The sequence below is a fragment of the Trichechus manatus genome, unplaced genomic scaffold (genome assembly GCF_000243295.1).
Source record: "Trichechus manatus latirostris isolate Lorelei unplaced genomic scaffold, TriManLat1.0 scaffold00005, whole genome shotgun sequence".
Taxonomy (NCBI): Eukaryota; Metazoa; Chordata; class Mammalia; order Sirenia; family Trichechidae; genus Trichechus; species Trichechus manatus.
This window is the reverse complement of record NW_004443941.1, coordinates 4,273,193-4,300,261: the sequence shown is the minus strand read 5'-3', so window position 1 is coordinate 4,300,261 and position 27,069 is coordinate 4,273,193. Positions and strand designations below refer to the sequence as shown.

The following is a 27,069-nucleotide window of genomic DNA, read 5'->3' as shown; positions in this document are numbered from 1 at the left end:
ATACGACGAACACCTTCTTACCTTACTACAGTATGGACATTCACCAAATATGATGTTAAAACTCTGCCTACTAGTCAGTAGTCCTCTCAACCACTGAAAATGTCAAAAAGAGAAAAGAAACAGTGTCAGAAGGATTACAGATAGTCCAAACATCATTTCTTTTCTTTTGGAATGTGTTGTGTGTTTAATCCAGAAGGTCAACCTTCTTTATTATGCTTTGTAAGAACAGGGGTTCATTTCCTAAGCCAGTACCAGACTATTAATATGCTGGATAAGAAAATGAAATCAGCCTGGAATTCAAGGTGTAGACTACTGGGTTTTTTTTTTTTTTTTTTTCTTTTTTCCTTTCTTTTTTTATTGTACTTTAGATGAAGGTTTACAGAACAAATAGTTTCTCGTTAAACAGTCAGTACACACATTGTTTTATGACATTGGTTAACCACCCCACAACATATCAACACTCTCCCTTCTCAACCTTGGAGGACCTTTTTTCTCTTTTTTTGGTGAAAATATACATAGCCAAAGTTACACCATTTCAAAAGTTTCTACACGTACAATTCAGTGACATCAACTAATTCTTCCAGTTGTGCTGCTATTCTCACTATCCTTTTCCAAATTATTCCATCACATTATCTTCAACTCACTGCCCCCTAGGCTTCCCATCAAACCTTTTGAGTTGCTGTTGTCAATTTGATCTCACATAGATAATTCTTTTTTTACCTTAGATGAAGGTTTTCAGAACAAATAGTTTCTCATTAAACAGTAAGTACACATATTGCCCTATGACAATGGTTAACAACCCCATGATATGTCAACACTGTCCTTACTCAACCTTGGGTTCCCTATCACCAGCTTTCTTGTTCCCTCCTGTCTACTAGTCCTTGTCCCTGGACTGCTGTGCCTCATTAGTCCCATTTTGTTTTATGAGGCTGTCCAATCCCTGGATAAACGGTGAACCTCAGGAGTGACTTCACCGCTGAGCTAAAAGGGTGTCTGGGGACCATACTCTTGGGGTTTCTCCAGTCTGTCAGGCCAGTAAGTCTGGTCTTTTATTGTGAGTTAGAATTTTGTTCTACATCCTTCTCCAGCTCTGTCCAGGACCCTCCGTTGTGATCCCGGTCAGAGCAGTTAGTGGTGGTAGCCAAGCAGCATCTAGCTGTACTGGACTCAGTCTGGTGAAGGCTGTAGACTACTGGTTTTTAAGTCAAGTTATGGGCCTTTTTAAGAACTTGATCAAGGTTTATGCACCTTCTCTACCCCCAAATGAACATACACAAGAATCATACATCTAATTCCATGGGGTTTATAGACCTTCCCTAAATCCATTAAGCAGAAATTAAGAACCCCTGCTGTAAAAGATACCATGGGCTCTTGAAAATTTAGGTCTTAATTCTGGTCCTTCCTTAATCACCAACAGTGGGGTAAATCTCAATCTATAAATTACTTGAGGCAGTGGCTTAAAAAATGAATATTCATTATTACAAAAGAAAGCATATGTTCCCAAAGAGTATCTCTGTAACTGGACCTGATATTTTCTGATGTTATATAAAGTACATTGTGTTTCAATACCTAAGTTCCCTATAATACTAACTGCTATCTCTACCAGTAACCATAAAAATAAAGAGGTTATAACGAATTACGGAAGGTCCGAAAACTGAAGCACGACACAGTGCGACGTGTGTAATACATTGATCCACCTATAATTAAGCACACATCAACTGTGCCCCAGAACAATCTCTACAGAGAGCACATGCCTAAAGCCAGGAATGAACGCAGGCTTCACGTACAGTAAATAAAAAGTAAATAAAGTGGTATTGCTTGAGAGTGCTGGGAGATGTTCAGATGACAGAGTATTCTTGATATCGAAAGTACCATTATTGAATTTATTCTGTGCGTGAATATAGCCTGGAAAGTAGCTACTCTAGGAGTGCTAGTTCCCTTTCTGATCGCTGCCACCACCTCCTACTTGGATGAGTCTACAGAGTTTGCATTGTGGTTACTTGAGCTACTTATTGAAAGATTCCACTGCACCATCGATTTGACTGGGTATGTGTCAATGAGCTAGTCCATGAAGATATTCTGGACACATTTCTCCCCCTTTTGGATACTAAACTTTAGGACATTTCTCACTCACTGGTATGCATAATGAAGAAATGAAGCACACAGTCATCTGGAAAAAAAAACTAATAAAAGGGAGTTACTGGCAAAGGAGGGATTGCCCTTTGCTGAACAGATTTAGAGTCTGTGTATTTCAGGTATGCATACATTCTGTGTTACGTGTTGGCTGAAAAAAGTGTTGCTGACGTTGTTTAAGTTTGGTTTTTACCTCGTATAAGCACGTTTGATGGAAAGGTTGTCCACACTGGGGGTTGTCACACACTTGATCAGGAATCACACCATCAAGTTGATAAGCATAGCAAATTCCACAATCCATAGTGAAATCCTTCAAAAGAAAATAAATATTTGTAAACATGTTTAAAACACACAAGGTGAAATAAGAAAGAATAATACAGTTTCGCCTCTACTAAATTTTAATAAATACAAGTTTTTATAAAGATTAAAAAATACCCATTATTTAACCCTTTGGTGACCCAGTTATTTTCTGCTTTGAATTTTTTGTTGGTACCATGTGTTTTCATTAATGGATGCACGCTGAACCACTGAGTGTGTCTCAGGTTTTGGGAGGTAGTATGGATCTTTTCTTCTTGTCCCCCCACCCCGGCCCCAACAAGCCTACCCTTAGTGTCTCTTGGTACGTATGATGTACCATCAATTCTACCCCAGAGTCCCCACTGGGGTCTACGGGTACACATGCGTAATAAAAAATTTCAAAATTTCTACTTTCCTACCTAAAATTCGGACACGTTGTACAATACCCTGTAAAAACAGTAATTTGTGGCACAAGCCCCTGTCTTCAGTCTCACAGGGTCATACAGTCCCCTGCCTTGTGGTACAGCAGCTTCCCCATAAGCCACAGAGGCTGAAAACGTTCATGGTCGCTATATGAACCGCTGGACACAAATGGGTTAACTACTGTATTTAACTGTAAAAGACAGGATTTGACACGGGTGCGGTGGTTAAGAGCTTGGCTGCTCACCAAAAGGTCAGCAGTTCGAAACCACTGGCCACTCCCTGGAAACCCTGCGGGGCAGTTCTCTGTCCTATAAGGTCACTGTGAGTCGGAAGGGGCAGTTCTCCTCTGTCCTATAAGGTCACTATGAGTCGGAACTGACTCAAGAGCAACGGTTTTTTTGTTGTTGTTTTTTTGGTTTTAGTGATTACTAAACTTGAAAATTCTGTAACTAAAAGAAAAAGACACCACTTCAGTTATCTAGAACCTTAGCAGCTTTGTTAAAAATCAGTTCTAAGTTTATTATTTTGGGAATGGAGTGACAGCTATTAATTTTGTAAAACTGTACTGCCCTCTTTACAAACACTTATAATGAGAACTTTACTTCAGTTATGTCTAAGCAGATAGTACGGAAAATCCAAATATCTCATCAGCTTCGCTGGGCCTTCCTCCTATTTTTAATAATAAAGAGCCTGTGATTAAACATTTCACTGCTATGAAAACCGTTTAAAAAGCACACTTATAACCACCGATCGAAGGTCAGTAAGTGCTCTGATGCAGTGCTGCTAGCTGTTCACTGCTCCAGTTCACTCCCTTTTCAGCCTCACCTCTCTGTGGTACCTGGAGCGACATTTAACGCCCATTACGCAACACTCTGGACTGTCACGGCACGACGAGAACAACTTACCGGTCTGTCCAGGACAGCACGGGCTGGAAAATCAGTCTCTAAAACATCTTTCAAGTTTTGTAACAGAGTATTTTCTGGATCCCTGAAAGAATGGGAAAAAAAAGCATTTCTGCTGTTCAATTTGTGAAAGCGTACTAAAGTTAACAATTATATTGCCAAGATACGTACCACAAATGTATATTCTTGCTTAGCTTAATTCCCAGGGGTTTCACCACTTCAGATATTTTTTTAAAAAAAAGAAAAAAGCGTATAATTAAGAGTTCGCTTCTCTCATTTTGTAAAGCCACATCTGACACAAGAATTAGCTTTTTAACTACTCAGAAAATCAAAATCATACATATTATATATTAAAAAAAATCACAAAGGTATACAGCTCAGAGTGATGAGCTATTTCATTTAAAATAATATTTTAGAATACTATTTTAACAGTGGTCGACAAGGACTTTATGATTCTTTTCAAAACACATAGATGTGAGGTCTCCTCCTACCGTGGTCAGCTCCCAGAAAGCAGCACTCAGGAAGCATAGTGGGGTGTCGGGGGTCCACCTCTATGTTTATTGATGTGTTAGTCCCTAGAACGAAAGAAGATCCCAGCTTTTAGAAGCTGAACGGTTCATCGAAACAACAAAAAATAAGTGTCTGTCTGAGTAAAAAAGATTCAGGGATTCCACATTTTAAAAAACAGCCAAATTATAGTTAATATAGTTAATTTAGATTGGAATTCTGGTCAAAATTCTATTACAGTAAAGCCTGAATAACATTTCTCCACGGAGTGAATAAATCGAAAGGTCTTCAATATAAACAATATCACCACAAGCCATAAGTTTAAGAAGTAATGGCCTAAATTACCTTTTATGGCTTACTTTTCATAGAACCGTGGTCAAACGTAAAAAGCCTAGAAATACAATAAGTGGTCAGGGTAAACATGCTTTGAAGCTCGAGTTTTATGAAGAGCCGTAATCAATTTATAAAAACATTAGATGAATTCTTTTGTTCCATGTGAAGTTTCCCCTGAAGGTGAACAAAGGGTTCAATTCACATTAAAATTGAAATTATTCATTTTATTACCAAAACAACAAATTACCCAATTCACAGAATCTAAGAAAAAGGTATTTCTACACAGCCATGGATTCTTCTATAAACTGTAATGTACTGGAGTGCAGGACACGTTTCAGAAATTTTACTGCGAGTTTTTAAAGTACAGTTTGTTTAAGATCGATTTGGATTTCATTTTGTGGTAAAAATGTCTTGATAAACTCCATGCACTACAGAGTAGACCTTTTGCTAAAGATTGGCAACAAAATAAATAAAATTATTACAAATTGGGCAAAAAGGCAATCACATAAAGTAAAAAATGACTATTAAGTCACTGAACGACAAAAATAAAAAATTTTAAAATGTTATAATCTCATTTGTTAATGAATTCTTTACCATGAACACAAATCCCATATTAGCCTTTTAACAATGTTATCTAGTAATAGCTCTAGAAAGTACTTTCACTTAACAACAACGGCTGTATTAACTCATCTTTACATTAAGTTGGTGAAAACTTGGTCCTAAGAAAGCAAATTAATGCGTCGGGGAGGGAAATGAGAGCTAAAGGGGAAACAGAGACCAAAACCAAAAACCACTGCCGTCACACTCATATCGGCCCTACAGAACAGAGTAGAACTGCCCCATAGGGTTTCCAAGGAGCACCTGGTGGATTCGAACTGGCACCCTTTTGGTTAGCAGCTGTAGCTCTTAACCACTGCGCCACCAGGGTTTCCTAAATAGAGACAGGATGACTAAAAACCAGGCCGTTTGTACACAATGAAAAATACAATAAAAGTATATTAAATCATAACCTGGTAAGAATAATAATTTTAATGGGGCCATGAAGATAATAAACTACTATAACTCTTCAAAGAAAGTATCTTCATTCTTAGTACCTACTTGTTCACAAGTATACCATAATATTGTTAATTATTCCAAACTAAATGCTGTTCAGACTGTTTCAAACGAGCAAAGTAATAATACTATTTGTAGAACTGCTGCAGCCTTATACTTTTTTCTTCTCATATTAACATATCACTTTTTCCCCCAAATAATCTACTATGCCTAGGTAGAAACTGTAAACCTTGCTGGGTAGTTTAGATACGATTCACATCACGATTTCAAAATATCCTGTGGAATATACACACCTCTCAACAACATATCTATATGGGCTAAGGAAAATAAGGAGAGAGATAAATGGGTATCTTATAACCAGATGACTATGGTATTTAATATGAGCTCAGAATACAGTTTAAAGCATCTAAAATCTTCAGAGGCTAAACTCTAAAACCGACTTTATGTATTGCTTGCTCATAATGAACACACAAATATATAATCATTTTATAATCGAGACAATATGGTGACATTGCAGGGAGATTTTTGGTTATGCTACAGCTTATTCATTAATTTCACAAATTTAAGGCAAATAAACATACTTAAAATATCTTCCACTCTTCTGTTGTGCTTTCTGCTTACTCTTCCATGGCAGCCCCACTTGGGTTTCTTTTATCTGCTCCTCTGTGGGCGTATCAGAAAACGTTCCTGGATTTGTTCACACCAATCTCGACTGGTTTCACAGATGGAAGCTTCATTATTTTTAACATTGTTTGTTGTTGCTGGTGTTCTGAGTAATGTAAGTTTTGAATATCCTGCTTCACTCCTCTTGTGCTAACTGAAATCTAATTAAACACCATGCCTGAAAGCTGCTTCCATAGCATCATCACCTTTTACAATGAAACACCTCAATATTTGCCCTTTGCACCCTGAAATATTTACATTTAAATATGCAGTACTAGTGGCACAGTGGTTAAGAGCTCGGCTGCTAACCAAAAGGTGAGCAGTTCAAATCCACCAGCTGCTCCTGGGAAACCATAGGGGGCTGTTCTACTCTGTCTTATAGGGTCGCTATGAGTTGGCATCAACTCAACGGCAACGGGTTTGGTTTTGGTTTTTTTGTACTAAAAGAAATCATAGTAAAACTCAAAAAATCTTAATAGGTGGCTTCATACAAAGAAATCTAAAGAGTCTAACTCTCATTTTTAGATTTAGTTTCTTAAGTAATACCAAATAAAATCAAACACATAAAAAAATAAAAACCTTAATCCTTTTACTCCTACCTAATGCAATCCTTCGAGCTGTTGCACTCCTTGTAGGTTTTTCTGGCTCAAGTACCCAGGTCTTCTCATCAATTTCATCCATAACATCCCAGAATGCCTTCAGTGAGTCTAACGCTGCCAAAAACTGACTATGAATGCTTTTTAAGGAGCTCTGTGAAAAGATGAACGCTGAGTAAGTTACATGGCGCTCCACCAACAGCACATAATCTTTCACTTAAAATACAACTCAATTTAGAAATTTTAAGCTCTGCTTCATTTCAGTTAGAAACTAGACTCCAGTAAACAAAACTCAACTCCCCCTGCTTCACATCTCTTCACCTTCACTAGCATTAACGGGATTCTTTTTTGTCACTAGACCATGCATATTACCATGGAAGAAAGGCTTTTCAAAACCGTATTTATTTTTGTTATGATGGATGGTGTATGGTATGTATATAATAGTAATTACTAACTCAAGACATATATGTACAACTTCATTACGGTATCTAATGCATTTAATATATATTGGGCATACAGTCTATAGAATTCTAGTCTGAAAATTATCTTAATTTCATTTTTGCTGCAGTTAAACCCAGTTCAATACAGCACTCTTTGTAGTGTGATTAAATTAGATCACCTGTAATATTATAAATAAATAACTTAGCACACCTCACTGGACAAAAAGTATGGAAAACTTTTACACACTTTTTATGGATTCAAACAGAAATGACAAACAAGATTTCATTCCACATTTAACTTTTAGCCAATCTCTAAATTCAGTATTTCAGACATTAATCCTTTGTGAGGATTGGCTCAAATACATTTTCCCTAAATGGTAAGAGGTAAAGCCGTTGTAATTTATACCTTTACTTTTTTTAAACTAAGGAGTTTCTCATAAAATGTAGTATATTTAAAAGATATAAATATTTTACTATATAGTTTTAATATGAAAAGCAGTCTGTTTGAAAAGTTTTCAAACTTTTAAAAAACAGCTTCAAAAAGAATTACGGGTTTTATTTATTGTTTCAAATAAGCAAAACATAAAAAGTCACTGAAAATATTATAAATGTATTCATCCTAAATGATTAATACAAGCCAACAATGCAAGACTATGAAACACCCCAAGTAAGATTTTTAAAAAGTGCCCACTTCCTTAAACATGTAGTTAGCACCTATGTACTGAAAGAAAACCTATTCCATTTTATCCCTTCAGTCTGGGTTTATACTTGGATACGTTCGTGACTGAGTTTCACAAAGCTGGTTCAACACTTCTAACCTATACACAGAAAAAAGGGTAAGAGTAGGAACTGGTAGATTAACATGTGAAAATAATCAAGTAATACACACAGCTAGTCCACCTCATCATCTCCAACAAGAAAGGGCGTGTTCCAGCTGTGTTCCTGTTAGTACACTGACGGAGGAATGTCCATCCCCTTCCAGCACACCGTACTTACCTACAAGTTTAGGTGCCAGAATCCCAGAATCAGAAAACTCCTGACCGCCTAGTTTTTAAATCAGCACAATAGTGTGTGCAGTAGATAACTTCTAAGGTAACATACAGCTCAAAAAGTCAAAAATTCTAAATATAACTATGAAAATCCATACAGTAGGTGATCCCTTCCACTTAAAAGTACTTATATTCCCTTTCAAGACACTGACTACTATCACGTATTCCCATTTATTTCTACTTCTTGTTTATAAACAGATTTTATCCCTTAACCTACATATAAATATATCCATTCAGTATAAATAATTATATTTACATGACTCAACATATAGTAATTTTTCCTTCTTTAATCAAAAGAACTCATATCAGAATCAAAATATCTGTACTGTATTGCATTTTATATCCCATGTATTTAAGGGAGAAGTCAACGATGCATTACATGACTACTATTATTTTCTAAACTATAGGGCAAGAATCTCAGTCTTCCAAAACTTTTAAGTCTTTGGAACCAATGTGGAACCACACATTCCTCACAGGAATAGTGAAGCGATTGAACAGTATAAATATGGTGAAGATCCCAAACTTACACCCAGAATACTGCAACCACTGAATTCACTAATCAAAGGAAAGAGCCATCCCTTTTTGCACAGACACAAAACAGGTTAATGGAAATGAAACAGAAGAACAAAGATAAAAGAAAATAAACAATGGAGAAGGAAGACAACAGGAATGAGCAGCTAACAGACACGCACATAAGCCTGAGTGCCCAGGACGCAATAAACTCCCTTACAGAGAAGAAAAATATCCCAGAAACCAATATGATGCAGAAGCCTCTCAGCTAAGGATCTGGTGAGGGGAGGACAACTTATCCTTAAAAACTTTTTTTTTTTTTTAATAAAAAGAGACTGAAGGATTGAATTGTGTCCCACAAAAAGTTATGTTGCGATTCTCACCCCTCTGTTCGTACATATGGCACTGTGCAGAAACAGGTTTCTTCGGTGATGTTAATGAAGTCATAGCGTAGGGGGGTGGGCCCTTCACCTAGTCCCTTCTGAGTGGCCCCTTATAAAAAGAGCATAACAGACATGTGTGCACAAAGGGAAAACAGATACCATGGGAAGATCCCTCGACAAGCAAAGGAACACCAAGGATTGCCGGCAGACACCCAAAACTAGGAGACGGGCTTGCAGAAGGAATCCACACAGTCCAGACCCTTATTTGGACTTTTAGCCTTAAGAACTGTGAGAAAACAGATTTCTGTTCTTTAAAGCCACCCATTTGAGTCTGAAACTCAGGCAGAGACATGCTGGCAAAGTTAGAAAACATATAACAAACTGAGAAGGGATGATAGTCAATTGCATTCCCCTTCACCTGCCCCAAAGGTTTGCAGCAAACGTCCATGCTGAAGGCACATCAAACACCAAAACCAAACCCGCTGCCGTCAAGTCGACTGGGACTCGCAGCAACGCTACAGGACAGAGCAGAACGGCCCCCACAGGGTTTCCAAGGCTGCGTATCTTTACAGAAGCAGACTGCCACATCCTTCGCCCGCGGAGTGGCTGGAGGGTTTGACTGCCGAGCAGCCGAGCCCTTTAACCACTGCGCCACCAGGCTCCTCACATCAAACACAACAGAATATTTTATCTATTTGTCTGTCTGTCTGTCTGTCACTTCTATGTGGGGTAGCAAAAAAAAAAAGACACAGACTTAAACAACAAATTGGAAAACTGCCTCTACAATATTACATGCACAAGGCACACAAGAGCTACGTTTAACAGCAGAGATATTCCCGGATACAGAGTCCAATCTTCCTATAGTGAAAAGCAAAGGTCGGAAGAATAAAAAAGGATGTATTAATCTTAAGGAAAAAACAGACATCTCTACATGACTTGAAAAGAGCAGGCATAAAGATATTAAGACATCAATCCAATATTAGGTTCCCATAAGGCACTTCATGAAATTCTCTGTACCTAAACCAGAATACCTGGACTGGCCTGGATATGAGCATCTCAGTGAAATGATCTGTATGTGGGGTTGCTGCACTGACTCACGGAAAAGATTTCTGAACAAACCATTCTGTTGGTACTACAGATCTGGCAGTTGAACCTTCAGATCATGAACCATCAGAAAGTCAGCCTGGTCAAAAGGTCACCCAATCACAGCCTTATAAAAAATGAAAGGCTTACTCTACTTCCTGAACTGTTTCATAATGCTGAAGCACGGTCTATTTTGTCAAGGCTTGCCAATCTTTATGCCGGACAGGTGAATCAACTTCCCTGATAGTCAAGCAGGGAAAGGGCAGTTTGGGCGTATCTGTTCATCTTTAATAAATAAATCTTCAGTTAACTAATTATATCATTTTTCTAAAATCTTAAAAGGGGTCACATTTTCTACTTATTGCTTATGAAGTACAGGCCAGTGAACAGGGAAGCAGAGGAAGATTGTCTTGTAGCTCCAGGGCTAGAAGATCTACCTGTAGTGAAAGAAATCAGTGCCCTGGTTTCCACGGTGTCACTACCCCCTGGTGAATTATCTGCATGCTTAGCACTAAACACTGTTCAAAACACGCACACACCTAGTACTGAAACGCTGGAAAACTTTCCTTACATCTTACAAATAAACAGGCACACATGCAAACTGAGTTAGCGTCTGTGGCTCTTTGTTAGTTACACAGAAGTCACAGACATTTTCTCAAACAGTGGTGATAAGTCGAAGGAAGGGAAAGCAACTGGGAAGAGGATCACAGTTTTCTGGGTGGCAAGGAAATCGTTTGGGAGAAGATTTGTGCAGCCTTTAATTTATAAACTGATTTTAAAGAAGGTCTGCTAAGTTATACTGCTTAGGGGGTCACAGAGAGTTGAATAAGTTTTGTTCAATCTCTGAAACACAAGTCAAACAATCAAAAAGCAAACAGGATTGATTTTTTTTTAGAAGGTAAGTCTCTGGGCCATAAGGATGAGTGTTCTCTTTGGACCCTTGGACTACATCACCTTTATCTGTAGCAAATAACGAAGGTAATCTGTCTAAGCTTGGGATCTTCCCAGAAAACAAAGTCCGAGACAAGGGCTTGTACACATGGTCTATTAGGGAAGCAATCTTAGGGAATGAGAGTGGGGATTGGAAAGAGTGAAAGCAAAGTGAGCAGGGAAAGCCAAAACAAGGGTGTATCTTCAAGCTGGTCACTGTGGTCAACTATGGCTCAGTCTCGCTGGGACTCTGGGGGCAGATGTAGGAGAAGGCTCCTTATTTTGCCGTCCAAAAATGGAAATGGGAAGCACTTACCTACTGGCTTCCATTCCCCCTTCGTCAAGAGTTGTCCTAAGAGGGATTAATGCTCTCACAGTCAGAGGTTTACACACACACACACGCGCGCGCACACACACACACACACGTACGTCTAGGGCTTCCAATGGGTGTCCTTGGTCTCAGCACTAGAGAAACCTTGGTGTGTAGAAAGATACAGTGGTACCAGAGCTGAGGTGTGGTTGTTTGGTCAGGTTACACTGAACCATGAAGCAGATCAAAGCAATATGGCTGAGTACAACGGGGTCGCAAAGCAAGTGAAGTTGTTGTTGTCAGGTGCCGTCGAGTCGGTTCCAACTCATACCGACCCTACGTACAACAGAAAGAAACACTGCCCAGTTGTGCAGCATCCTCACAGTCATTGCTATACTGGATCCCATTGTTGCAGCCACTGTGCCAATCCATCTCTCTGAGGGTCTTCCTCTTTTTCACTGACCCTCTACTTTACCAAGCATGATGTCCTACAGGGACTGGTCCCTCTAGACAACACGTACAAAGTACGTGAGACGAAGTCTCACCATCCTCACTTCTAAGGAGCGTTCTGGCTGTACTTCTTCCAGGTTTGTTCACACTTTTGGCAGTCCATGGTATAATCAGTATTATTCACCAACACCATAGTTCAAAGGCGTCAATTCTTCTTTGTTCTTCCTTATTCATTGTCCAGCTTTCACATGCATATGATGTGACTGAAAATACCATGGCTTGAGTCAGGTGCCCCTTAGTCTTCAAGGTGACATCTTTGCTTTTGAGTACTTTAAAGAGGTTTTTGCAGCAGATTTGTCCAACGCAATACGTCGTTTGATTTCTTGACTGCTGCTTCCATGGGCGTTGACTGTGGATCCGAGTAAAATAAAATCCTTGACAACTTCAATCTTTTCTCCATTTATCATGATGTTGCTTACTGGTGCAGTTGTGAGGATTTTTGTTTTCTTTATATTGAGGTGTAATCCATACTGAAGGCTGTAGTCTTTGATCTTCATCAGTAAGTGCTTCAAGTCCTCTTCACTTTCAGCAAACAAGGTTGTGTCGTGTGCATATCACAGGTTGTTAATGAGTCTTCCTCCAATTCTGATGCCCAGTTCTTCATACAGTCCAGCTTCTTGGATCCCTTGCTCAGCATACAGATTGAATAAGTACGGCGAAAGGATACAATCCTGATGCACACCTGTCCTAATTTTAAACCATGCAGTATCCCCTTGTTCTGTTCAAACAACTGCCTCTTGATCTATGTACAGGTTCCACGTCAGCACAATTAAGTCAAGTAGGGAACAGGAGCTGTCCGATTCCTAACCACACGCCAAAAAGGCAAGCGACATATTTTCAACTCTCTGTTATGAGTTAAATAAGTACAGTTTGAAATTTTTCCACATGAAATCAATTCGTATGTAGTTTTAATGGTAATAAAAGAGTTAACCTTGAAGTACCTAGAATGTATGTCTGTACAAACATTCGGCCCGTTTTGGGTTGTTAGTATTCTATTATTGACTTTTGGGAGTTCTTTATATATTCTGAATATAAGTCCTTCATCAGATATATGATTTGCAAATATTTTCTCCTAGTCCTTGGCTTGTCTTTTCATTCTCTTAACATAGTCCTTCCAAGAGTAGAAGTTTCCGACTTTGAAGAAGTCCAATTTATCACTTTTTTTCTTTTAGCGATCTTGTTCTTAGTGTCATATTAAGAAATCTTTACCTAACTACAAAAAGCTTTCTCTGTGTTTCTTCTAGAAGTGTGTTAGTTTCAGATTTTGCATTATGTTTATGATCCATAGTGAGTTAATTTCTGTATGTGGATTGAACTTCGTCTTGTTTGCATACAGGTATCCAATTGTTTTAGCACCACTTGTTGAAAAGACTGTCCTTCCTCCACTGAAATGCTTCTGCACCTTCTGAATACACTCATGTGTGGGTCGATTTCTGAACTCTCTATTCCCATGATCTATTTGTCTATCTTCATGACAGTACCACATTGCCTTGATAACTATTGCTTTAAAAGTCTTGAAATCAGGTGGTATTAGCTCTCTAACTTTGTTTTCAAAGTAATATTGACTGTTTGAGGTCCTTTACATTCCCATGTGAATTTTAGAATCATTGTATCAATTTCTAAAAAAAAAAAAAAATCTGTTGGGATTTTCAATGGAATTGGGTTGAATCTGTAGATCAATTTGGGGAGAACTGACATCAGAGCAATAATGAGTCTTCCAACTCATGAACATGGTATATCTCTCCATTTTTTTAGGTCATTAGGCAAAAAAATTGCAGATACTTTACCAAAGAAGACATACAAGTGACTAATAAGCCCATGAAAAGATGCTCAACATCCTTGATCATTAAGGAAAGACAAATTAAAATCACACTGAGACACCACTCCACACGTACTAGGACGGTCAAAATGAAAAAGACTGATCCTACCAGTCAGGAGAGGAACTGGAACGTCCATACAGTATTGGTGAGAACGTAGAATGATGCAACCATTTTAGAAAAGAGGTTGGCAGTTTCTTAAAAAGTTAAACATATATGTCCTATAGGATCAAGACATTTCACTCCTAGGTGTTTACTCAAGAGAAATGCAAGAGTATGTCCATCAAGTGACTAGTACGTGATGTTCACTGAAGTTTGATACATAACAGCCCCATCCTGGAAACAACCCAGATGTCCAGAATGAACAATCTGTGGTACATCCATCCAATGGAGTACTACTCAGTGATACAAAGAATGAAGTGTTATTACAACGTAGATGAGTCTCAAAAGAATTATGCCAGAAGAAGCCTGATATATCAGAGTACATGGAATTATATAAAATTCTAGAAAATGTAAACTAATATACAGTAACAGAAAACAGATCAGTAGTTGCCCTGGGACCACGGGTGGGGGCTGGGTATGAGGAGGGCCGGGGCAGGGATTACAAGGGAGAACAAGGAAACTTGAGTGTGACAGATAGGTTCATTACTTTGATTGTGAAGATGATTTAACAGGTATAAACATATGTCACAACTCACCAAAACGTACATTTTAAAAATGTTCAGCTTATTGTATGTCAATTATACATCAATAAAACTGTTACTAAAAAATTAATTAATAATAATTCTGATTTCAGGAAAGCAACGGACTTACACAACAGTAGCTATTTTGCTATAGTTTCCTCAAAAATTAGATGCTGAAAAAATACAAAATAGCTACATTCTTTCCTTATAACAAGGACAAAGAAGGCAGAGAGTAACGGTTCATGAACCCACCACTGAGAGCACGCAATTTTATCACTTTTCTATGTATGTACATTAAATGTGTATGTATTAGAGAAGGAAGGAGGAAAGATATATATGGGAACTAAGACGTCAGCTATTCCCCTATAACTGTTATTAAATTATGTTAAACTAGGAAAGCACTTAAGCAGAAAAGTGTGAACACTGCCAATCTCGAAATTTAACGCTTATTATCTTTAAAAGCATTTTGTTACTTTTTTAATACCTGGAGTGATATAATAATGTCAGTCACTTAACCAGATCTTAGAGTATAATATCTTCATCTGAAGTACTATTATTTCCAGTATTTTAATAATTTCTGCACAGTCCCGGAATGTGATCTTTTGTGCTCTGATGACACTTAAATTAATAGCATAATCTTCTGGTACTTACAATAGTTGCTTTCCATTTCTGATTTTTTATACTTTCCTATAATACATGCAGATAAATCCTCTAGTAATCACTTTTATCTTTATCTTTGGGGGACTGAAAAGGCTTCAATAGAATAAGGAAATATCAAGAGATTAAACTTTTTTAAAAAAAAATTTGAATATTAATTGCAATATTTTGAATCATGTATCTTTAAAGAGATGATGAATCTTCTAAATACTCAGTTCACTGGATCTTATTTGTAAATTTCATGTTGTCAATTCTTTCTAGAGGTACATCTATTTCTGAATCTATTTAATCAAACGTTACTCTTTGTCAAGTAATCCATAAAGAATTTACCATCTTTCCTACACTAATTAATTTATTTTGACTATAACTGACCGCTGTTCATTTAAAGGATTTCCTACTATTTTTAACTTATGTGAAGAGGGTGATTATCCACAGGGCCAAATGAAACACATTCACTTTATCTGTAGCCATCACAGAATGCTGTTGCAACTTTCATTAAAAATAAAAAAACAGAAAGAAATGAAGAAAAAAAAAATCCGTCAAGTGCATATTGACACTTTCCATCTTGTCCTTAAACCAAAAAAAGAAAAAAAAAACCCAAACTTGTTGCTGTGAAGTCAATTCCAACTCACAGTGACCCTAGAGGACAGAGTAGAACTGCCCCACAGGGGTCCCAAGGCTGTAATATTTACGGAAGCAGACTGCCACATCCTTCTCCCATGAAACGGCTGGTGGGTTCTAACTGCTGACTTTTTAGTTAGCAGCCAAGCACTTCACCACTGTGCCTCCAGGGCTCCTTAGCTACTCTATACAGTAGACCACAAAAAACTCAAAATTAAGCCAATTAGCAAACAAACTTGTCTAGCATTTTTGTTCCAGTTAGATCACACCAAAATCAAGGGTGTCACCCCTCCAAAAGAAGACAGATGTATCTAATTTCTCATCACTCACAATGAAAACAAAGAAACCTTCCTCTGACCACCAGAGCCAGGGGCGCCCGGGCTCAGAGACGCCAAAACTCCTCACGGTGAAGCCACTAAAACACACACGTCTCACTGTGTCTACCTGCCAACTCCAACATGCTGGCCGGCTTCACTGACTGTCTCTGCTAAGCGGGTCTGGCTTCTGATGTTCAACTTCTATTTCAGCACAGACAAACCAAAAAAAAAAAAAACAAAACCCAAACCGTTGCTGCCAAGTCGATTTTGACTCACAGCAACCCCATGTGACATAGTAGAACTGCCCATAGGGTTTTCTAGGCTATAATCTTTACGGGAGCAAATCAACGGGTCTTTCCCCCGTGGAGCCACTGGGTGGGCTAAAACAACCAACCTTTTGATTAGCAGGCCAGTGCTTAACCATCGCGCCTAACCATGGAGCCACAGGGGTCCTAGGGTATACACACACACACACACACGCACCCCAAAACCCACTGCCATCGAGTCGATTCCAACTCATAGCGACCCTATAGGGCAGAGTAGAACTGCCCCATAGGGTTTCCAAGGGGGTAAATCTTTACAGAAACAGACTGCAACATCTTTCTCCTGCAGAGCGGCTGGTGGGTTCGAACCACCGACCTTTGGGTTGGTAGCCGAGCACTTTAACCTCTGTGCCACCAGGGCTCTTTTATATACACACACACACACACACACACACACACACACACACAATAACGTAAACACTGAATATTGATATAATCAAAATTACAATGTAACCATTTGGGGAAAACAGGAAGAAAAGAAGTACCCACATTTGCGGGCAGGCAAAAGAAACAGCAAACTCCTCATTATCTAAAGTGGAAAGTCAATACGCCACATGCCTAAAACAAGAAACAAAAAACAAAAAAACCAAACCTACTGCCCTGGAGTCGATGCCGACTCCCAGACACCCTACAGGACAGGGTAGAACGCCTCCTAGGGTTTCCAAGGCTGTAATCTTCATGGTCACAGAAACCCTACAGGACAGGGTAGAAACGCCTCCTAGGGTTTCCAAGGCTGTAATCTTCATGGGAGCAGACTGCCACATCTTCCCCTCAAGAAATAACAAACGGTAGTATAAATACCAGGGCGTACATTAACTATATTATTTCATAAGACCAAAAGAATCAGTTAATTGTTAAAAATGGCTAACCCTGGGGAAAGAGAAACAGAAGTATATCCAGCAAAGACATTAAAGGTGATTTTGTTTTCTTAATTTTACTTCTTTGTATTTCCTTTTTTTTTTTAAGAATCAATGCAGGGTACTGCTGAAATAAATGGAAAGCTATTTAAGAAGAAGAAAGGTGGTTAATAAGCGACCGAATGTAACAGGTCACCTGACTCTACCCATCTTTGTGTACGTATCACCTAATCTCCATAATGAATTCAGTTTCTGTTTTGAGTCCTTTGATTTTTTAAAAGTTTGTAGCATTGTGGCAATAAGAATGGCAAGTAGGGAAAAGCATATTTAATTAACCAGCTTCAGAGTGGAAAAAAAAAAATCCAGTACCATGAAGTTCAACAAAGACAGCAAAAGGAAAAATGAAAAAAAAGAAAAGCCAGTTGGTCAAAAAGGAGACCTACAGGATCCTCAACATGGATAACTGAGATTTCTTTTTTAGCTGGCATTGTACTTCTTTTAAATCAACTTTTATTTTTCTCAGCATCTCGGTGAAAGACAAAAAGTTCATTATTTCCATATAAGTCTGAACTAAAGCAAAGGGCAATCATGTGATGTGTTTGAAATTATAGTACGATTAAGTCAATGGCTGAACTGTAAACAGAACCCAGGGTACCCAACTGTTAGTCTGCTGCTCCAACTAATGGACCATGCTCCCTGCTATGCAATAGGACTGTTTTCTTTAATTACCAATTCTTCATTCACCATCAGATTATCAGCCAGAGGCCTTAGCATTAGTTTCCCTCTTCTTGCATCCAAGGCATTATTTCAAGAATATCAGATTTCCTTGATAAAAAATATAAAGGTCACTGCATACGGCATCATACCAAGTCTGAAAATTCCAACTGCTGTGGCAAGGATACTTCACCAAGCCTCACTTAATGGTGCATTAACGGGTAGAACTGTGATTTTAACGTCCATTTTTATTTGGTCAACGACCTACATAAAGTAGATTTCGTTTTTATATGAGCACTAATATCTGTGCACTTAAAATCAGACGTTAGGGCATTCTACAGCCTTATCAGTCATCAATATCCACATATATGACCTGTATGTAAAAGTCTAGTAGGTGGCAGATTGTTAAAGGCACATTCTAGAGCATTTATGATATTGTGAAGTGGAATAAGATAAAAAAAATCCTGAGATGTTACTTACGTCCTAGGCTAGGTCTCCAAGACAGAAGTCACAGGGTAAACAAACAAAGCGAGTATCTGAGGAGCGGCGCTGGGACATGGTCTTGGAGAAGCACTGTGCGTTTCTCTGGCACCCTCACGGCAGCAGGAGGGCAGCAGCCTTGCCCTTGGTGCTGATTTCTTATAACTCTAAACGCCTCCTCTGAGCCAGAATCCACTGGCTGCTGCTGATCATGCTGTGAGACACCTGCGCTGGCTACCAGGCTCGTCATGAGGCACGAAACCTACCATCTTGGGCCTGACACTGTGCAAGTTATAATTACTCATCCAAATGAATATGTCAGCGCAACAGCAGCAGACCTCTCATCAAAGCAAAAGAAAAATACATCAAAACATTATCAACCCAGCAGGCAGACAAGGACCATAAGGAAAATTACCCATCTTTTAATACGGATGCCACAAAGCCGCGTCTATTATCTGACAAAAAAAAAAAGAAAGGAAAATAAAGATCTTCCGAGTTGAAGGTCCAGAAACACTGAATCCAAAGAGGAAACACACAAGAGCAGACAAGGATTTTTTTTTTCTTTTAAATCAATTATCTGGAACCTATTTACAGCTCCTTAAATATAAGTTTACTATTAGACTACAATAGTAACATTTATGCTGCTTAAGACCTACAATTGTTAAAAATAATAGTAATAACTCCTACAAACAAAATTGTTTCCAAACAATCAGTGAAAAAGAATCATACACAGCAAAGAAGTGTGATATTGCTTCTTTCTTTCAAAACCTAAACCAATACTGACAACATTCTTATTATGTCTAAAAGATGCAAGAGTTCACCCTGCTCAGAGCATCACCAAAATGCTTACAGTTCAATGCTGGACTCTAAAACAAAAGCGAAATTATATTTTGTGAAAACCTCCTACATTTTAATGGCATGTATAAAAGAAAAAAAACTGTGAAATCACAGATGAAAAAGATATACCCAAATTCTATAATCATATATAAAACAGGCAAGTGTAAACACAGATTCCCATCTCATACTTAAAAAATGTGAAAGAAAAAAAAAAGGGAGAAACTTTCAGAGCAAACTATAGGAAAATATCTTTTCAGATCAAAACAGTGAAGACTTCTTATTTGAGCCACAAAAAGCACAAACTTCATGGAAAAGACTGATAAATGTCACCACATTAAAAGTTCAACTGTATGGCAAACCACATCGTATACAAAGTTAAAAGACGTGCTACAGGAAGAAGATATTTAAAACCCAATAACCGAAAAAGAATTCGTATCGAAATATATAAGGAAAGTTTACAATCAAAGGAAAATAAACATTTTTTTAATTAGGAAAGTTTATGAGCACAATAATGATACTTTAGCAATTCTAGATAAGAATTAAACTCAGAATAATTAAGATCAGGACTAAGACTTGGCAAGGATTTGGGAGTGTAGGGATGGCTATGCCTTCCGGGGTGGAAGTATAAATTTATACAGCCACTTTGGAAAGACAGCTGGGCTATGTCTAGCAACTCTGAGGAGGCGCAGTCCCTGTAATCCAGCATGTGCACTTCTAGGTCTAACCTGCAGGAAAAGCCTCACACACGTGCACAAGAGAACATGCAGACGATGTTCACTGAAGTACTGTGAGTAACAGTAAGAAACTGAAAACAAGCTTATCAGCAGGGCAGCACGTAAATTAAAGCGTTGATTCACATAGTGAAACAAGATAAAGCATTTAAAATAAATATACTAGGCACACATATATCATGGATAAATCTCAGAAACAATGTTGTGTTAAAAAGAAGTCAGATTGCAAATGTCATAGAATATAGTACCAATGCAGCAAAATAAAATAAATGCATGGATAGTGTACACACCAATTTCTAGAAAAGGAGAGAAAGAGGAAAGGAAGGAGAGAGAGAAGGTGGGGTCGTACCGGTTCCTCGTACATTTTATTTCTAAGAGAGGAGGAGAGATGCGGTTGAAGGAAATGTGGCAATGTATTAACGTCGGTCAAATCTGAGCTGCACTTACAAAGTAGTCTTAATGTTTACTTGTTCTTTGCTAAGAATATTTGATATACTCTATAACTAAAAGAGAGAAGTTATGACATTGCAGTTATTACTAAGTTTCCTTGGAGTTAGTACAAAACAGAAAATTTGTTTCATGACACAATTAAATCTAAAACTTGAATTTGATTTAATAGAAACACTCATTTTGTGCTTATTTGTGCAAGGCACAGAGCTGGTGTTAAGTGGGGATACAAAACTTAAGAGAAACTGCCTTCACAACTTCCCACAGAGTAGAGGAAGAGTCACAAATTAATCTTGTTAAACGGCACAATAAAGTAAGTGCTAAGTAGTCTTTGTGCTGAGATGCAAACTTTTTCAGATGAAACTCTGGGGAAAATTTGTACGGTTATCTATATACGAAACACTAAGAAACTCATCAAAAATATATCCTTCAACTTGGAAGTGTGATAAATACTAAAGCATAACTTAGAGCTAGTTTATCGAAAAGAGTAATATAATCCCGGTATAATATTCTTCCATGAGATCACTTAAACATAAAGAAAAGGCTTATGGACCCAACTATAAAATGTATATTAAAAAACAAGAAAAACATACAATTTACATATAATTCCAATTCTATTTTAAAGAAACCAACACAGTATTTTATATACTTATAACACATATCAAAATACCAAAAGCAAATCATAGGCTTTTCTCTCTCCTTTATTTTTTGCAGTATTTTTTCCATTTCCATCAGGGGAGAAAAACTTAAGACACGCACACCTTCATAAGACTATTTAAATTCTGTTAGGCATTTTTTCTTAACTGATTTCACATTACAAGACAATTACTTTACTTGCACACATTTTAAATGAAAGCATAAATGTTTATTTGAACCTAATCAAAATTTCTTAACAAAAATATGGGTGGCCTCGTGTTATGGATCAAATTATGTCCCCCCAAAATATGTGTCATTTTGGCTAGGCCATGATTCCCAGTATTGTGTGGTTGTCCCTCATTTTGCGATCTGAAGTAATTATCCAGTGTGTTATAAATCCTACCCTCTATGATGTTAATAAGGCAGGATTAGAGGCAGTTATGTTAATGAGGCAGGACTGAATCTACAGGGTTAGGATGTATCTTGAGTCAGTCTCTTTTGAGATGTAAAACACAGAAGCAAGGAGAGGGACCTCCTTCCAACCAGAGAGAAAAGCTGAAAGCAAAGCTCATCCTTTGGACCCGGGGTCCCTGCACTGAGAAGCTCCTAGACCAGGGGAAGACTGATGACAAGGACCTTCGTCCAGAGCCAACAGAGAGAGAAAGCCTTCCCCTGGAGCTGACGCCCTGAATTCGGACTTCTAGCCTCCTAAGCCGTGAGAGGATAAATTTGTTTGTTAAAGCCAGGCACTTGTGGTATTTCTGTTATAGCAGCACTAGATAGCTAAGACACCTCTATTTAGAGAATATTTATAAAATGTCACTAGGGATTTTTTTCTCTTTGCATAACACTAGAAATGTTGTCTCCATTTTGCTTTCAGTTTCCACAAGGGACTTGGTGAAAGGACCATGCTTATCATCACTAGACCATTCTTTGAACCTGACCACCATTCTGCCACAACTTTCAAAATCACACACACACACCAGTGATGATGGCTGATAATCATACTACCTTACATCTATATAATGTTACAGTTTACAAAGCACTCTCCACACGTTATCTTGCTAGATATCATCAATGTACTAAGAAACTAAATTGACAGCAGTAGCAGAAAGAACTTCTCGTATCTTCACTCAAAATATGACTGTTTCAAAGCACACAAAATACAGTTTCAGTTCAAGAATGAAATAAGAACTTAAAACAATAAAACCTGAATAAAAATAGCAGGGTTTGTATCTTCAGTCATAACTCGTTCTCTTCTGAAAAATATTCTCTGATATTACATCATCAGTGTTGAGTTTTGGCAATATGTGAAATTTCACCCAATTGTCCGCTTACTGCTCACAACTTTACAATTAGCTCTTTAGGATTTAAATTTAAAGGAAACGTTCTGTCTAAAAAGTTTCCATATGTTTTACCTAAAATGAAACATAAAGATCTGGAGGCTGGAAGGGTATGGGTGTGTGTATATGTGAAGAGAGAAAGGACTGTTTGTGTGTGTGAGTATGTGAGTGAGTGTGTATGTATGTACGTGTGTGTGTGTGTGTGTGTGTGTGTGTAGAGAAAGAAAAGACATTAAGTATAAGGAAATATGAAAGAAGCATCCCAGAAAGTCCACTTATAAATACGTGCTTAAAGAAAACTGAAAAAAAAAAAAAAAAAATCACTTTATAACGTATAATAACCTCTCACAAGTAAATGAAATATACTTTTTAACTAGTTAAAATAAATTTAAGAATTTACCTGTGGTGTCCAAGAAATGGGAAACGGAACAGGAAAATCCACAACACAATCTGGGGATTCTGCTGGATACTACGAAAAAAGCGCAAAATTAAGTCACTTTTGCTTCTGTGCAATAATCTCACGTGAGGTATTTCAGAAAAACTGAATATATTAGGAAATTTTATTACAAATTCAAATGTATCAAACAATTTTGAATCTACTCTTATAGTGATGATACAAGCTGATTAATACTCAACCTATGTGCAGGAGACAGGAAGTTTGGTGATTTGCGGGTGGCAAGGCAGTGAGTGTTGAGAAAGAATAATGAATTAAGTCAGTGTCACGTCAGCTGCTGATACTGTGATCTGAGGGGTGACCCACTCTAAATCTTGGTTTTCTTTATCTTTCAAGTAAGAAGTCTAACTAGTGGATATTTAAGTTCCTTCCAGTTGTAAAATTTAATCTCAAATTGCCTCAGTCACCATTTAAACAGGCAGTATCTGTTAAAAGAATCAAGAAATGCACAAAAATGGACAACATACAACTATGAATTAAAAGAATGATTTTCCACATTAAAGCAACTGTTTTTAGCAAGAAGATAAATGAAAACAGACAAGGAAATGTCTTCTGGCTGATTAAGGAAAAACAAAAGTAATAGAAACACTTTTAAGGAAGAAAAACCTTTTCAAGATTGGTAAATAGAAAATTAATTCTTCAGTTAGTTACACAGAAAGTGGTCCCTCAAAAGTAAATCTCCAGCCCAGTCACGAGGACAAACCAGGATTCTAAGTTAACCAACACAAAAGGTAGTGCTTCATAATATCAACGTTCTCGTTACAGAATTGCACTAGCTAATATCTTTAACATTTAATTCTAGCATTCTTCAAAATCACGTGTAATTTAAAAATACTCATTTTTTCCCACTTCAGAGTTAAATTTACTGACAGAAAATTAATTTTAGGAAAACTTGTTTCTCTCATTTGACAAAATGCTCAAAATAAGCTTTAGGCTTCACTTTTTTCCGCCTCCTATTTTTCTTCTCTGGGTAAGCAAAAGAGGACAAAAAAAAAAAAAAAAAAAAAAAACTCCCCCTATAGAATTTGAGAATCATCAGCCCACTTGAAGTCAATGCTTTTAAAAGAGTTAACATTTAGCTATCGCTTGGCTAAAAAGAAACTTTTTATCAATGTACTCCCTGACTAATAATAGCTTGCCACATAGAACTGATAACCCAAAGGCAAATATACAAGAAACCATATAAAAAATATTATAATGCTTATATCTCAGGAAAGAATGAAAGGTCGGGTTGAGGTTAAGGGAGGCAGCACTATTTCAGACAATTCAAAATATCAAACGACCCTGAGGGAGCAAAATACTGGGCTGACGGCTGTGGGGACCATGGTCTCAGGGGACATCTAGCTCAACTGGCATAACAGAGTTTATAAAGAAAATGTTCTACATCCTACTTTGGTGAGTAGCATCTGGGGTCTTAAAAGCCTGTGAGCGGCCATCTAAGATACTCCACCGGTCCCACCCTGTCTGGAGTAAGGGAAAATGAAGAAAACCAAAGACACAAGGGAAAGGTTAGTCCAAAGGACTAACGGACCACAACTACCACAGCCTCCACCAAACTGAGTCCGGCACAACTAGATGGTGCCCGGCTACCACCAGTGACTGCTCTGACAGGGATCACAACACAGGGTCCCAAAACGGAGCTAGAGAAAAATGGAGAACAAAATTCTAACTCGCAAAAACAGACCAGACTTACTGGTCTAACAGAGACTGCAGAAATCCTGAGAGTATGGCCCCCAGGCACCCTTTTAACTCAGTACTGAAGTAATTCCTGAGGTTCACTCTTCAGCCAAAGATTAGACAGGCCCATAAGACAAAATGAGACTAAAGGGGCACACCAGCCCAGGGGCAAGGAGGAGAAGGCAGGAGGGGACAGGAAAGCTGGTGATGGGGAACCCAAGGTCGAGAAGGAGAGAGTGTTGACATGTCATAGGGCTGGCGACCAATGTCACAAAATAATGTGTATTAATTGTTTAATGAGAAGCTAGTTTGCCTGTAAACCTTCATTAAAATAGTATAAAAAATATATATCAAATGACATACTTCAGAGCAGAACTACTTTACCCACAGGAGAAACAATCTGTGTGTTTTTTTACGGCATGTGGTTATTTCAAAGTAAATGTAGGCAGAGACCTACGTTTTCTCTAGTTCCAGCTCTGCAGCCAGCTTGTGTGATCTTAGCCAAGTCATCTAACATCTCTGGTTGTTTCCTATATGAAAACGGTGGAGTTCAACTACAAGTGTTGTAAAATCTCTTCTCCGTCTAAAATTCTATAAAAATAACAATGCACACTCAAAGCCTCCATAGGTGAAAAATGGAAAATTTAGTTCACTTTGAGTTTGTGCTCAACTGCTAACCTAAAGGTTGGCACTTGGAAACCGTCCAGCAGTATCATGGAAGAAAGGCCTGGCGATTTACTTCTGTAAAGATTACAGCCAAGAAAATCCTATGGAGCAGTTCTACTCTGTAACACGTAGGGTCACCAGAAGTCGGAATCGACTTGACAGCAACGGGTTTGGTTTTTGGCTTGATGTTGACTGTGAACAATATCAACTCTAGCTTGAGCAAATCACTGATCTAGACAGAGTACGCACACACTGAAATGCTTATTGTGTTCAGAGAAGATCTCATACATGTGGCTCCAATGTGTATCTATTACAGTCAAATGAATACATGGTATATGCTCATTATACTCACATATAAGATCCATTTTATTAGTATAATAAACCTCGCATAATTTTATAGAATTTAAAAAAAACCATAAATTTATTTCTGTATGATTAATCATGAACTATTAAAATAACAAGCAGCATCCTAAATATTCATTTTCAGAATCATTTTCCTGAACTAGAATGTAGATAATTGGCTACAGTTTATAAAACAGCTTTATCAAAATTAAGATAGTTTTCAGTGGTAAATGGTGTTAGTATATATAATATCACCAGAGACTAAGTGCCAAAATTTCTACTTTAGAAATCTAATTGACAGCAATAACAGAAGCTCCAAATACAGGAATATTAACTGAAAAATAAGTATAGGATTTAATTAAAAAGTACTTTCGAGATCTTGGAGCCCTGGTGGTGCACTGGTTAAGTGCTCAGCTGCTCACCAAAAGGTCAACAGTTCAAATCCAGCAGCCGCTCCTTGGAAACCCTATGGGGCAGTTCTACTCTGTCCTATCGGCTCGCTACGAGTCGGAATCGACTCGATGGCAACGGGTTCGGTTTGGTTGGATTTTTCTCCAACCTTACTTGAAGTAATTTAATCAGTTCAATACCTGTCCATGAACGCAGGTGATTATGAAATACTATGAAGGAGACCTTTTTGTCGCACACGGTGCATTTTTCATTGAACAGCGTATCATTCTAAGGGAAATTTCTGCCTATCCTCGTGTGTGACGGCACCAACGAAGCAGGAAGGCTGCTGGTGACACGAATACACGCCGACCGCCGACCGGAACAGACCACAACACGGCCGCGGGACACAGCGCCTGGGCTCTGACACACATCTGTGATCTGTTCTCCAAGTAGCTGTGACCTTGGCCAAACTCCTTTTATAAGGAAAAGACAAGAATTCCATCCCACAGTTCAGGATGTTTTGTAATCAAGGAAGTACTGCATAAAAATACACGGATGAAAAGCCACGAAAGTCAATGGCTGCTCATATTTCTTTTCGATTAATCTATTTATCTTTTAAAAGAAGGTGTCTAGTCGAAATTGGTATTGTTTTCTTTGTGGGTTTTTGCAGAAGGTGGGGAGCAGTGAAAGAATCTGAAGAGTATGTGTTTTCCAGAAAAATAATAAACACATTTCTTTAGCTAGCCACCAAAAAATAAATAAATAAAGTAAATAAAGTTCTGTGTGTTTACAAAAGTAAGCTTTTGTAAAGTTTTGTTTTAGGAATTCAACTCTCCCCTTAAAATTTAGTGTGGATGAGAATTGGTATTACCTACTCTTAACAATACCGCGTTTCAGCGGTCACTGTTTTTAACCGACACTCTCAGGCCTAAATATTCCTGAAGATGAAATGACC

The 27,069-nt window shown here is 38.0% G+C and overlaps 1 protein-coding gene across 1 annotated transcript in view; it reads right to left on the bottom strand.

Moving 5' to 3' along the window:
* The window catches only part of FANCL (FA complementation group L), a 145,910-nt gene that overhangs the window by 1,287 nt on the left and 117,554 nt on the right, over positions 1–27,069 (bottom strand). The window contains exons 8-14 of the mRNA XM_012556798.2: positions 22,986–23,054; positions 6,911–7,061; positions 4,247–4,330; positions 3,927–3,972; positions 3,759–3,840; positions 2,327–2,443; positions 22–93 (exon numbers count right to left, since the gene is read on the bottom strand). Of these exons, the coding sequence (XP_012412252.2) occupies positions 22–93; positions 2,327–2,443; positions 3,759–3,840; positions 3,927–3,972; positions 4,247–4,330; positions 6,911–7,061; positions 22,986–23,054 (621 nt within the window). The remainder of the gene's footprint in view (positions 1–21; positions 94–2,326; positions 2,444–3,758; positions 3,841–3,926; positions 3,973–4,246; positions 4,331–6,910; positions 7,062–22,985; positions 23,055–27,069) is intronic.